This window comes from Grammomys surdaster, unplaced genomic scaffold (assembly GCF_004785775.1).
Source record: "Grammomys surdaster isolate TR1022 unplaced genomic scaffold, NIH_TR_1.0 126187, whole genome shotgun sequence".
Lineage (NCBI taxonomy): Eukaryota > Metazoa > Chordata > Mammalia > Rodentia > Muridae > Grammomys > Grammomys surdaster.
The window spans coordinates 3,200,309-3,214,341 of NW_021620993.1; the positions used below are offsets into that span (position 1 = coordinate 3,200,309).

Sequence of the window (14,033 nt, forward strand, 5' to 3'; positions counted from 1 at the left end):
GCACATTTGTTTGTGCATGCATGTGTGCATATGCATATGTGCATGCATGTGTGCATATGCATGTGTGCCACAGCATGCATGTGGAGGTCAGAGACAAGTCGCAGGACTCGGTTCTCTTCATTTACCATGTGGGTTTCAGGGATGGAATTTAGGTTTCCAGGCTTTCATGACAAGTGCTTTTACTTGCTAACCCATCTCACTGGCCTCTAAAGATAATTAGTGAGGCAGTGGTGGTACACACCTTTAGTCCTGGTACTGGGGAGGCAGAGGCAGGTGGATATATGAGTTGAAAGCCAATCTGGTCTACAGAGTGAGTTCCAGGACAGCCAGGGCTATGCAGAGGAATTCAAAAGCAAACAAAAACAAAAAATAATATTTAATGGAACAGATGTAGCTATATCTGTAGCTGTCTTTGTTTCCTTAAGTGGATCCACAGTTTGTGCTGGAATACTTTTTTTTTATTTTTTAAAGAACTATATATTTACTTTATTTATATGAGTACACTGTAGCTGTCTTCAGACACAGCAAAAGAGGTCATCAGATCCCATTACAGATGGTTGTGAGCCACCATGTGGTTGCTGGCAATTGAACTCAGGATCTCTGAAGAGCAGTCGGTGCTCTTAACCACTGAGCCATCTCTCCAGCCCTCTGTGCTGGAATACTTTTACTTCTGCCTAAATGACTTTTCTTATTTCCTGTAGGGCAGGTTGGGAATAAGTTCGATTTTTACATGTCAGAGAAGTCTGTTTCACCTTGGCTTTGAAAGATAGTTTTGTAAGTATAGAGTAGTAGGTTGACAGGTCCTTTGGTGGTTTAAGTCTTACCCAAGCATCTGCTCTCTTAACTGTTTCCAGCAAGGACTGGATGCATCCTTACCTTTGCTTCTGTACTTAATGTCTCTGTTTCACTCTGGCTGCTTTAGGCGTTTATGTAGGTTTGAGTTATTTTTTTGTGCTGTGCCATTTTCTTCGTTTCATGTGCTAGGAGTCCTTGACTATCTTGGTCATTTAGTTTCTATCAGTTTTGAAAAAGTGAATATTTAAAGTACATAAGTGTATGTGTCAGCTTTTAGTCTATTTAAGTGAATTTATTTTCCTCATTCTTGTTTCCTATTTTGAATAGTTGTCAGACATTGTAAATTTTAATTTCTCAGGTCCTGGTGTTTTTTAATTCTTATAAATATCATTGGGCTTTGTTCTGAAACCACAGTAAAGTTAACTGAAAACAGTTTGTTTCTTTGGAGTCTTGTAAGATTTGTTTGGGGATAGACATGGTTGTTGTACCAGGTTAGAGATTGGGGCTGAAGATTCAAGGCCAGGCCATCATGATCTACATGAGATGCTGTTTCAAGACATTACCATCACCATCAAAAAAAGAACCAGCAGAAGATTTGTTAGGCAGGACCAGACCAGTATTTATACATTGGCTAATTCTTCCCAAATACAAAGACCAGACTTTTGGAGTTGGAGTTTCCTGGCTTGACTGGAGGTGCTACTTGCTGCTGTTGAGGATCAGGTACTGATTCATCCTTCACAGGGATTCATCCTTGCTGTGGGAGCTTCTGTGACTACCAGACCCTGCAGGGTAACAATCTCCATGAGGCAAGAATGGAATCTGATTCAGCATGACTCAGTAGCTGATGTTGATTCAAACTTAAACAGTTTAGCATCAGACAGTTTATATTAGGAATATTTAAGTAAAGTATGATTTGGGAAAAAGTTTTATAGTGTGACACATCCCCTATGCAAAGAGGCATAATTACATTGAAAGTCTTTTCAAAGTATATTTCCTCTATGAAGATGGGTTCTAGATATCACCTACATGTGTTATCTTAAGGGATTAGGGGAAGATCTGGTGTGGTTTCAGTCATACAGACAGCATAGAGGACATTTAGACCATTAACCACCTCTGGTTCTATTTGTGGGAGCTTAGGTGAGCCAGGTAAGTCCTGGCCCTACAGATAGCACAGGGGTTAACTGAGGCTAGTGTTTCTCAACCTGTAGGTTATAATATCCTACATATCAGACATTTACATTATGATTCATAACAGTAGCAAAATTACAGTTATGAAATAGCAACAAAAATAATCTTATGGTTGGGGTCACCACAACATGAGGAACTGTATTAAAGAGTCACAGCATTAGGAAGGTTGAGAACTACTAACCCTAGGCAATTAGCCACCCCCATTCCTTGTCTTCTGGGAAAAAAACAAGTTACACATTTTTTTTTTTCCTTTGACAAAACAGCCCTGAGTGTTTAGCATTCCTGGCTTCTCTAGTGCTTGTCTGTGAGCACAAGGACCTGTGTACTCCCAACACTGTGCCTCAGTTTCTTACATGCTCAAACCCATCTGTCTTCTGCTGAATACTCCAGGATAGCTCATTACAAGTCTCTGATGTTTGCTTGTTTGTTTATTTATTTATTTATTTATTTATATTTTTTTGGTTTTTCGAGTCAGGGTTTCTCTGTGTAGTTCTGGACATCCTGGAACTCACTCTGTAGACCAGGCTGGCCTCAAACTCAGAAATCCGCCTGCCTCTGCCTCCCAAGTGCTGGGATTAAAGGCGTGTGCCACTACCGCCCGGCGTCTCTGATGTTTATTTGTGCACCTCTTTCTCTAGGTCTCCCGTGAGTTCGAGCTGCCTGAATTCTCTCACTTCTCTTTCAGCCATTTCAAGGCTCCTCAGTCTGACTGGTTTTCACTAAGTAACTTGTCAGCTTGATTCAAGTGGCTAGTATTAATTGGTGTCTGTTTAATATCTTGCCTGGGAACCAAACATTAATTAAATCATTTATGGAAAATATTTTAATTTTGAGAGACAGCTGGGAAATATCAGCTGATGAAAAGTAGAAAATCTTTGCTTTAATTTGACTACCTTTCACAGTTTAATAAAGGCAGTATATTAGTGAGGATTTTTGTAAGTAGCAAAATACTTACTAAAACATATTAGTCTAGTTGTACAATGGATTTAGAATTGTCCTTCTGTGTATTTAATGGTATAAGTTTTACTGGCACCTAGAGAACACAGGCATATATCAGTTGTAGAAAGGGTCCACCTTTCGCCCAAGATGCCGCTCTGAGTCATGCAGAGTGGCTGAAGTTCATGAGCACAATGGGCTGATCAGTGTTGCTTTCCCTGTTTGCATTTCCTAGTAAGCTACATAGCTAGACTCTGAATGAAAACAAAAAAAACAAACAAAAACCCCAAACCCAAAAGATAAAGACCAATTTTTTTTACTCAATAAACCCATTATTGGACATAATAAAAGTGTTTAAAGGAAGAGTGTCTCTGGATCAGAAGTCCAGCTAGGAGAGGCCACAGCAGGTCTGACAGTGTAGCCTGTAAGACTGTGACAGGAACTGGACTATGAACTGGAACACTTCCAGTCTTACGAACTCCCTGGTTACCATCCTCAATTTTTAGCCATACAAAATAATGACTTGTGAATCTAAATATTTTTATTTGTTTGGTTTTTTAAGACACGGTTTCTCTGTGTAGCTCTGGCTATCCTGAAATTCTCTCTGTAGACAGGCTGGCTGGCTTTGAACTCAGAAATCTGCCTGCCTCTGCCCCACTTGTGCTTGGATTAAAGACGTGTATCACCACTGCCTGGTGTGAATTTAAATTTAAAGATTGTTTTTACCAATGTTTTGATGAAACTGCTATTTAATTGTTTCCATTGAATTTAAGTATGAGCCTAATGATTTTCTGTAAATGTTTTACCAGTCCAGTCTCTTGAGATAGGAAATGAATGTTTGGATTTTTGGGGAAAAGACAGAGACTATCACCTTCTTTGTTCTCATTCCATATGATAACAAGTTTTAAGTTTTACAGTGTCACTCAGTTTAAAATGCCAAATATTCCACAGGGAAAACATTTTTCCAAGTTACCAGATACATCTTAAAAGGAGGAACACCTTCCTTTTAAAAATCATCCCCACTTGCAGGGTGGTGGTGACTCACACCTTTAATCCTAGCATTTAGGAGGCAGAGGCCAGGTGATCTCTTGAGTTTGAGGCCAGCCTGGTCTACGAGTGAGTTCTAGGACAGCCAGGACTAACAAAGGACAGGACAGAGAAACCCTGTCTCGAAAAACTAAAATAAATAAACAATCAAATCAAATAAAAATCATCCTCATAACTGTGTGTGTATGTAATGCATTCCTTTCTTTTTTATTGTAGGTACTGCCAGAGACTGACATTGCTTCAATGTGAAATGAAAGTTGAAAATCGCATCTCCTTGTGTGTTGCTATCATGGTGTTGATTCACTGGTCATGCCTGAAGAGGGAAATTGTGTTGTAGAGAGCTGACTGCTGCGCGGTCACTGCTTGTCCTCCATGTCCAGCTCCTCTCCTTTCTGCTGGAGTGAAATCCTCTCCGGATACCAACAGAACGTCCACTGTAGAAAATGCTTTGCATTTTAAGGATGTCAGCAACCTAAGTTCATGCGCCCTGTCTGCACAGTTGTTGTGGATGGTTTGCCATCTGAGAGCACCTCAAGTTCTTATCCAGGCCCTGTGTCTGTTTCTGACATGTCGCTGCTTCATGCATTGGGCCCAGTGCAAACCTGGCTGGGACAAGAGCTGGAGAAATGTGGCATTGATGCCATGATTTATTCTAGGTATATCCTCAGTCTTCTGCTGCATGACAGCTATGACTACGACCTGCAGGAACAGGTAGGTACTGACACATGTTAAGTGTTTTCTGACAGGTGATGACTATGTCTGTTACATTCTGTAACAACAGAATGAGAAGAGGGAGAGGGTTTATTTGGCTCATAAATCCAGGTTATGGTTCATCATGGCCAGGAAGTCACAGCGGCAGGAGCCAGAGAGAACTGATCACGTTATGTCCAGTCAAGAGCAGAGAGCAGTGAGTGTGTGCATGCTGGTGCTCAGGCTGCCCTCTCCAGTTCATTCAGTCCAGGTCCTCTCCTTAGGGAATGATGCCACCTACCGTTACGATGGGTCTTCCCACATGAACTCAGTCAAGACAATCCTTCACACATTCTCAGAGATGCCTTAATCTAGACCAGTGCTTCTCAATCTTCTTAATGCTGTGACCCTTTAATATAGTTCTTCATGTTGTGGTGACCCCCAACCATAAAATTAACTGTAATTTTGCTACTGTTAAGAATCGTAATGTAAATACTCGATATGCAGGATATCTGATATGTGACTCGGAAAGGGATTTCCACCCACAGGTTGAGAACTAATCATCTAGACAATCCCTCACAAGTGTATCTTTAAGCCTGCCTCCTGGGTATCAAGTTGACAGTATTAACTGTATTTGTATATTCTTTTATTTAGTTTTGAGGTGGAAGGGCACATGTGCCACAGCATTTGTGTGAAGATCAGAGAACAACTTGTAGGAGCTAACTCTCCTTTCCACCTTGTAGGTTCCAGGGATTGAACTCAGATTATCAGACTTAACAGCAGGCACCTTTGAGGATCATCATCTGTCTTAGGCTCACTCTCTTGGGGCCTGACATCCCACTCAGTTTTGGGTTTGCTCCCGGCCCTGAGATCCTGGCAACTGAGCTAGTGGTCATCTCAAGCTAGCTTCCTGTCCCAGCCCCCTGATGCCAATCTGGTGGTCATCTGAGGCTCACTTTTTTCAGGGAATGTTAGGCCTACTAATCAATCATTCAGATGTTCACAGATCAGAACACTAAGCATAAACATAGCCTCTGTCCTCTCTGCTACCTACTGATGCACATGTGACACAGCAGCCACACTTACAACACTCTGGAGAGGAAGAACAAATTTATATTGACAAGAATCTGGCTTTACCCTTCTAAATTCACACAAAAGCCCCAGAGTACAGTGAATGCTACAGAGGCTTTCTCAGGGGCTCCTGATGTTTCCATACTTTACCTGCCTAGAGCGAGTGTTGTCATCTTTGGGCGGGTCACATCTCTGTACTTTTCTGGCTCCTAGGTTGCTTATTGCCCTGGCTAGGAGCTAGGTCAAATAAAGTTTTGTCTTGTGGTTTTTGTTTATTTTTATCTTCTGTTTTACTTTGATATCCGAGGATGGCCTTGAACCTGAACTGGTATTCTTGCTTTAGTCTTCCAAGTGTTGGGAGCACATGTGTCAACACATCAGTTCAAGTAAGGTTCTGAAGGGATTGAAAACTTCATGATCCGCAGATGTGTTATTTTGGAATCTGCTTCTTAATTTATTGGCATCTTTCTAGAAAATGTAAACTATAGAGAGGCAAGTAAGATGTTATTTCTATAAACACAGAAGAATGGTCTTTCCAGAAGTGAGGACATTTCTCATAGATTCTTCAGTTTGTGGGGAATTAGTTGTATTCAGTAAGACTTTAACTTTTCATTCTTACAGTTGTTTGTTAGGAGTCTCAGTCTAGAAGATTTAATCAACAGTAATATATTTTCTGAGGCAAGGTGTTTGTGTACTTACAGTGCTGTGGGGTGTCAAGGGTAAAGTGTAGATATAGTCAAAGGAGAGTGTGTGTACATGGCTCAGAAAGACTTGGTCAAGTGTTCTTTGGTTTCTTATTCATTGTAACAAGTTATGGGTAAGGGATCAGAGGAACAGCATGTCCCCACCCAGATTTGGTCCTCTTCCCATGTTCTGGTTCATTGCTTAAAGATAAAAGCTGGGGAAAACATACTATGTTGGAGCTATGAAATAGGGTCTATGTGGGAATTGAGGAGGGGTTGTACATATTTAAATGTGTGCAGGGGCAAGCAGAGGCCTATGACATCAGATTGACTTCCTCAACGACTCTTTATTCATTAGCAGGGCTATTAAACATGGACTGTGCCAATTCCAGCTTGCGTAGCAAACTTGCCTCTGGAATTCTCTGACCAAGTGCTAAGATAACATTGGCTGCCATGCCTGCCTAGCTTTTTACATAGGTTGTAGACATCCAGACTCTGGTCCTCACACTTGTACAGCAAATGCTTTATCCACTGAGCATCTCCCCAGTCACCAAAAATACTTTTCTACTTAGCCCTAAGGTAGAGAATACCATGGCTTTGTAAGGGAAGGTCAAATAAAAAAAAATGATTTTATTGTTAAATTTATTTTTATTATGTTTTATTTATGTGGAGACCCAAGAGGGCATTTTAGATCCTCTCAGCTAGAGTTATAGTTTGTGAGACTCTCAACGTGGGTGATGGAACCCAAACTGAGATTCTCTTCAAGAACAGCCAGGGCTTTTTACCACCGTCCTGCAGCTGTCAACCCCAATGAAGGAGACAGAAACAAATTGTGCTTAAAATTAAAACTACCCATTAGGTCTATGTAGACTTACTTTGCAGTAGCATGAACTGTTAATGGAAAGCATTAAAATGAAGGAATGTATGTGAGGAGTGTGCAAGTTGGAGCAGCATCAGTACTAATGCTGCTGGCATGAACTTGAGTCCATAGTAACCTAGGCTGGCCTTGAGCTCACTGTGTAACCAAGGATGACCTTCAACTTCTGCTTTTCCTGCCTCTACCTTACAAGTGCTAGGATTATATTAGTACACCACCATGCCCAGTTCATGTGGTGCTATTAATTGAACCTAGGGTTTCCTGAAGGCTAAGGCAAGCACCCAGCCAACTGAACCACATTGTAGCTCTTTTGTTTACGTTTTTTAAAAAATTGTTTGTGTATATGTATACACGCACGCGCATTGTGAGTATGGATACCTGAGGGAGGTTAGAGGCATCAGATCCTCTGGAATTGGAGTTACATGTGTAAGCCACTCACTTGATGTAGATGCTAAGAACAGAACTCATGACGTCTGGAAGAGCTTTTAATAGGCTTTTAATCTTTACTAAACCACTTTTCCAGCCTGTTTACATTTTTTTGTTCGTATATGTTTAAGAATAGTTTTAATGGCACAAAGAAATCTTGATGATAAATATTAGATTTTGAAGATTCAGTTTTTACATTTTACTTAAATGTTATAGCATTATACACGCCTTACATAGCATTGGGCACAGAGACAACTAAGGATGGGTTCCTAAAGGGCATTCAACAGTTTGTAGATCAACAAAACACTGGGTTGAGCAGAGTTTGGAGACAGGGACACCAGGGGTCCATGAATGGGTTAGGAAATATGGTGAGTAAGCAATGGAGCTGTGAGCTGAGAGCAAGCAGTAGAAGATGCTGAAGAACCTGCTGCTGTGGGTTAGAGACAACAGGCCAGCATTCCTTCAGCCAGCAGGAGGAGCTACATTGGAGTCGGGGTGCAGACTTTGGGCCACTGAAATTAGGGAGCCACTGAGGAGACAACCTCTGTTTGGGGAAGATATAGAGGATAGTAGAATCAGCTGCCCTGAAAGTCCATTTGGAGCATTCTGTTTCTTCTAGCCACAAGTATCTGTTTTTCTAAGCAATGGGATGAAAGGTTAGTGGATCATCAGACAGCTTCAATTTTGGTCATAGTTGCCATTCACAAGTTGCCTAAAGGGTCTGAACTGAACTGGCCTCTAGGAAGTCACCTAGCTGCACACGCAGAAGCAGGGCTGACCCTTGCCTGGTTTGTTTCCAGGCTTCAGTGTGACTGGGACTTCTGCTCTGACTCCCTGGCTGCTTCCTCCTTTCTGCTTGGTTTTGACCTAGCTCCCCTTAGGGTAGACGGTGGTGACACTGTCTTGAGCAGACCCTTAAAGGCTGGCCCTGATACTCTGCTTTTAGCCACCCAGAGTCTGAAGTGGGGCAAGGGTAGAAAGAAGCAGGGACTATTCTGAGACTGGGTCAATAGGGTGTGCCTTTGAGGCTCTATCTTGGTCCCTGCTTGCTTCCCCACTGCCCTTACTACTCACTTCCTCCTCTGCTTCCCAGATGCTAAGAGAAAGAAGCTTCCCGCTGCTATGCTTTTTTATCATGCCACATAGTGTAAAAACAATGAAACTAGCTCATTATGGACTGAAATCTCTCAAACTCCAATCCAAAATAATCTTAATCTTTCCTCTTTCAGGTTGTTCCTTGGGTGTGTGTGATGTATGTATGTATGTATGTATGTATGTATGTATGTATGTATGTTTATTTTGTCACAGCAACAGAAAGTTCACCAATACATACTTTTTATCTGTCTTCTATGCTCTACTAAAAGTCTACTGGATGATAAACATAGATCAGTAGACATGTGCCAAACAGTGTACTCAATGCACTGAATAAGATATTGTGTTTTTTCACAGCCCTATTCTGGAAGTCAGGACATTTTCAAGTACGAAAAGCAGACGAGGCAGAAGAGTTCCTCAGGAGACTATTTATTATCAGCTGCTTTTCTAGACACTCTTGTGAGGTGGCATAAGGTTAAGTAAGGCTTTGACTGACTTCCTCATGCTGTCTTCTTTCAAAAAGGAGATTGGGAACTGGAGGAAGCAAAAGGACATGGTATTCTAAAATACAGCTGGTGTTACTGTCGTCTGCTGCTAAGCACCCACCCTGCCTCCCACATCTTCCTGTTAACAGCCTCCCAGTGAGTCTGAATGAGACTGTGTTCCCCTCCCCCAGAACCCATACTATCATTAACTTCAGACCCTGGGTGGCTAAAAGCAGAGTGTCAGGGTCTGCCTTTAAGGGTCTGCTCAAGACATTGTCACCACCGTCTACCCTAAAGGGAGCTAGGTCAAAACCAAGCAGAAAGGAGGAGGCAGCCAGGGAGTCAGAGCAGAAGCCCCAGTCACACTGAAGCCTGGAAACTAACCAGGCAAGGGTCAGCCCTGCTTCTGTGTGTGCAGCTAGGTGACTTCCCAGAGGCCAGTTCCGCATGAACTCAGCAGTGGGGGCATTTATATGTAGTATAAAATAGAAGTATTTTTGGTCTTTTTATACTATATTGTTTTTAAAATATGATTAGTTCATTATAATAAAATGTTTAATAACTTATAATACATTATACAATATGTAAGACAAAAATATCGAGTGGGAGAGCTCTTGAAATAAGTAGAAAGAACAATGCAAAAGGTATATGTGCTATGCTATGTTTTCTTTTTTTTAAAGATTTATTTATTTATTATATATGAATACACTGTAGCTGTCTTCAGACACACCAGAAGAGGGCATCAGATCTCATTACAGATGGTTGTGAGCCACCATGTTGTTGCTGGGATTTGAACTCAGGACCTCTGGAAGTGCAATCAGTGCTCTTAACCACTGAGCCATCTCTCCAGCCCTATGCTATGTTTTTATGTCGCTTTTGTTACAGGTTTTATGTTTTCTAGTGAATTCAACCTGAAACTTAGAGGGTAAACAACTCTGCGTGTCTGTAATACAGTAAACATTTTAACAGATTTTTAAGTGGTAAATCCCACCAGACTGCTCTGTGTGTGTCATCAGTACACCAGTATATGAACGGACAGGTGTCAGGCAAAGATCTGGTTTTACAAATACCTTGTAAATAAGTAAATTTAGGCTTGCTGTAATGCCAGAATTTGATAGTATCTGTTTGAGGACATTATCAAAGATGAAATACATAAAGTCCTTTTTATGACTGGCCATTAACAGGACCATTAAGAAAAGGTATCCATATTGGAAAGGACTCAAACTATCTCTAGTCAGATAGGACATCATTTTATAGACCATAAGATGCCTGTTAAGGGATGAATATCCAGATTGGGTGTGGTGGAGCACTTGGCACTAGAGTTACATTTCATTGTTAGAGCATTTGCTTATTTTGTAGAGGCCCTGGGTTCATCCCCAGTATTACAAAACAAAATGAGAAATGGAGGAGGGAGTTTATAGTAGTTTCAAAGACAAAATATTAGGAATACATTTAGCAGAAGTTTGAGACATCTGTAAGAAGGCATTAAATGTGGAAAGACCTCAAAACCCAAATGGGAAAATGTGTTCATGATGAAGAAACTTGTTATCACTAAGATGGCAGTATTCCCCAGACTGATTTTTACATTCACCAGTCATTATCAGAACCCTGGGCACCTTTATATTGCAGAGCAGCGTGATAAGGGAAACACATAGTATGCACAATAGTCCAAAATCCTTGGAAGCAACAAACAAAAAGCAACTTTAAAGGGTTTACTTCCCAATTCCAGATTTTCCTACAAGGGTCTGATAAGATAGTTTAATCATGCCTTATGACTACAAGCCTTAAGTCATTGAGAGCCCTTTTGTCTGTGGTTAACAACAATGTGGAAAGAACGTTCTTTCAGCTAATGGTCTTGGGGCCCCTGAACCAAACAGAGAAATGGAGGTATGCTCATTTCAGCAGCATGTGCAATAAAATGGAGCAATGCAGAAAAGCTGAGACGCCCCTACGCAGGAATGCCATGCAGATTCACAAAGCATTCTGTTTTTTTATGATACTAAAAAACAAAATGAAGCTTAACTCTTGCCTCCTACCATATTAGAAAGTTAGCTCACAATGGACCAGACACTTGAAATCAGGGCTAAAATCTTGGGTTAGGCAGTGGTTGCTTAGATGTGTGACAGAAGCATACAAATCCATAGAGTGTATAAATTAATAAGACCCTACCAAAGTAAAACCTTTGGCACTTCAAATAATACTATCATGGAGGTGAAGAGGAAGTCCTATTTTGAAAGATACGCAGGCAGTTAGGTTAGGACCTCTTGCAGCTCAGCACAGAGAAAGGCCCCAAGTTGCATTTGTCAGTCGACAGGAAGGGGGTTAGCATCAGTTGTCATTACAGGGTGGCCACAGTAAAGAACATAGACAGTCACAGATGATGGTTAGATGCTGATGTGGTTGTGTAGCAGCAGCTTTGGGAAACAGTCATGTAGTTCTTCAGAGATTAAACACAGTTCAAATGTAGTCCAATACATCTGTCTGTCTAATTATTTATCATTGAAAATCAGTGTCTATGCTAAAACTTGTATTTGAGTGTCCAAAGCAATGTGGCTGCTAGCCAAAAGTGAAAATAACTTAAATATCTGTGAGTGAACAGGAAAATGGAACACACCCCAACCATATAGTTTGTATTAATTTGGTCCTTAACACAAGTACAACACTGATCCAGGCTGTTACAGCATGAATGACCATTGGAGACATGCTAAATGGAAGGCTAAATCCAAAGGGCAAGCAAGCGTCATATGACTCCATTGTTAGCATCTGGCACTGTCAGAGCTGTGCATGAATGGAAAGTGCTCATAGACACAGGCTTCCTTTTAGGTTGAGGAAATGTTTAAAGTTAAATGATGATGTCTGTGGTGTAGCCTTCTTTGAATAAAAAAACAAAACCTAAATTATGTTAAGAGTAAATATTTGTATGTGTAGGCCCTGAGTTCTATCCCTGTCCTAGTTATGGTTTTTACTGCTGTGAACAGACCCCATGACCAAGACAAGTCTTATAAAGGACAACATGTAATTGGGGCTGGCTTATAGGTTCGGAGATTCAATCCATCATCATCAAGGCAGGAACTTGGCAGCATCCAGGCAGGCATGATGCAGGGAGAACCAAGAGGTCTACATCTTCACCTGAAGCCTGCTAGTGGAAGACTGGCTTTCAGGCAGCTAGGATGAGGGTCTTAAAGCCCGTACCTACAGTGACACACCTACTTCAAGAAGACCTACTCCAACAGGGTCACACCTTCTAATAGTGCCATGCCCTGTGCCGAGCATATATAAACTATCACAATCCCTAACACCAAAATTAAACAAAAGTTTAATTATGTGAATTATGTCAGTGTTATACCTAACCCAAAGAGATGGTGTGTATGGGTGTTTATGATCACTTACTTTGTTCGTTTGTATGTATGTGTTTGGAGGCAAGCATGCCACAGTACATGTGTGTAAATCAGAGGACAACTTGCAGGAGTTGGTTGTCTCCAGGAATCTAACTCAGGTCTCAGTTTTAGCAGCAACCTCCTTTACTCAATGAGCCATCTATCTCACTGGTAGTGTTTTTGTTTCTGAGACAGTTTCACTACGTAGTCTAAGCTGGCCTGATGTTCATGATTCTCCTGGCTCAGTTTCCTAAGTACTGAGATTATAGATATGTGCTATGATACTAGGCCTCTGAGGTGGTATATTTTATGTGTATCTTGCCAGATTTGTATTTTTCTGGAAAGGAAAAAAGAATCACTTTTAGAACTGATTATTTGTGGTCAATTTTATTTTGTTTTCTCAAAATAGTCTTGTTATGTTACCCAGGCTGGCCTGGAACTCTTGGGTTTCAAGTCATCCTCCTACCTCAACCTTTGAATATATGGTATCTGGGACCATAGGCTTTAATGACTATGCCTGGCTTGGCTTGTTGGTTTTCATGAGTAGGAAATGCTCACTTTGAACTCTGATCAGTCTAATGTTCTCTTCCTCCCAATGAATTAGTCATCTTTTAGCATAAAGATGGAGTCTAGGACCTCTGTGCTAGAGCCCCTGCTGCGATGGCCCCGCCTACAGATCACATTCTTATTAGTACACAGAATTGTTGCTGAATTAGATTTAAAATTTTATCAGCAAAAATTTTGGAAATACTTCTCTTTTTTTCCTGTTATTATCTACTCTTTGACCTACAAATATTTTTAGACAGATTCCCTACAGAAAAGCATATTTTCTGTGCCTTGTGTTAGCACACTGTTTGCTCTGCACAATTTGCCCTCTCAACTGGCAGACTTCTAGTCAGTGTTTAACTGTGCATTAATGACCATTCCTCCTTGGAAACCTTTGTTTATCTCCGAGACCAAAAATGGAACCTGCCTCTTAAGCATTTCCTTAATGATTGTCATCCCAGAATGGTTGGCTCACTTCTTCCTGCTAGACTGTACCATTCCAGCTAGTGGGGATTATGTTGAATTCAGTGTAGGAGCTTAATGCCAAAGGGAAGACACCCTGGTAAGAGGATGGCTTTTTCTCCATGTACAGACAAAGGTCTGACAGACAGGAAACCTAAGACTGTTGCCAGATGCCAGGTTCGGGCCTCTTCTTACTTCTGTCCATTTAGAAGCTTTGAATGTAAAGCTTTTTTTTTTGACTCATAAGATAGCATGTATGATAAAAATCTTTTGTTCCTTAGGAACTTATTTGTAACATTACTCTCTCTCTCTCTCTCTCTCTCTCTCTCTCTCTCTCTCTCTCTCTCTCTCTCTCTCT

The 14,033-nt window shown here is 41.0% G+C and overlaps 1 protein-coding gene and 1 non-coding gene across 4 annotated transcripts in view; one reads left to right on the forward strand and one right to left on the reverse strand.

Moving 5' to 3' along the window:
* Kiaa0232 (KIAA0232 ortholog) overlaps positions 1-14,033 on the forward strand; it is a 65,777-nt gene that overhangs the window by 20,448 nt on the left and 31,296 nt on the right. For all 3 annotated transcript variants that reach the window (XM_028758101.1, XM_028758100.1, XM_028758102.1), the window contains exon 2: positions 4,183-4,677. In XM_028758101.1, coding sequence (XP_028613934.1) covers positions 4,447-4,677 — 231 coding nt within the window. In that variant the 5' untranslated portion in view covers positions 4,183-4,446. The remainder of the gene's footprint in view (positions 1-4,182; positions 4,678-14,033) is intronic.
* LOC114613112 lies at positions 5,624-5,761 on the reverse strand. The gene has a single exon (XR_003710131.1). It is a non-coding gene; the product is annotated as a small nucleolar RNA SNORA17 (small nucleolar RNA).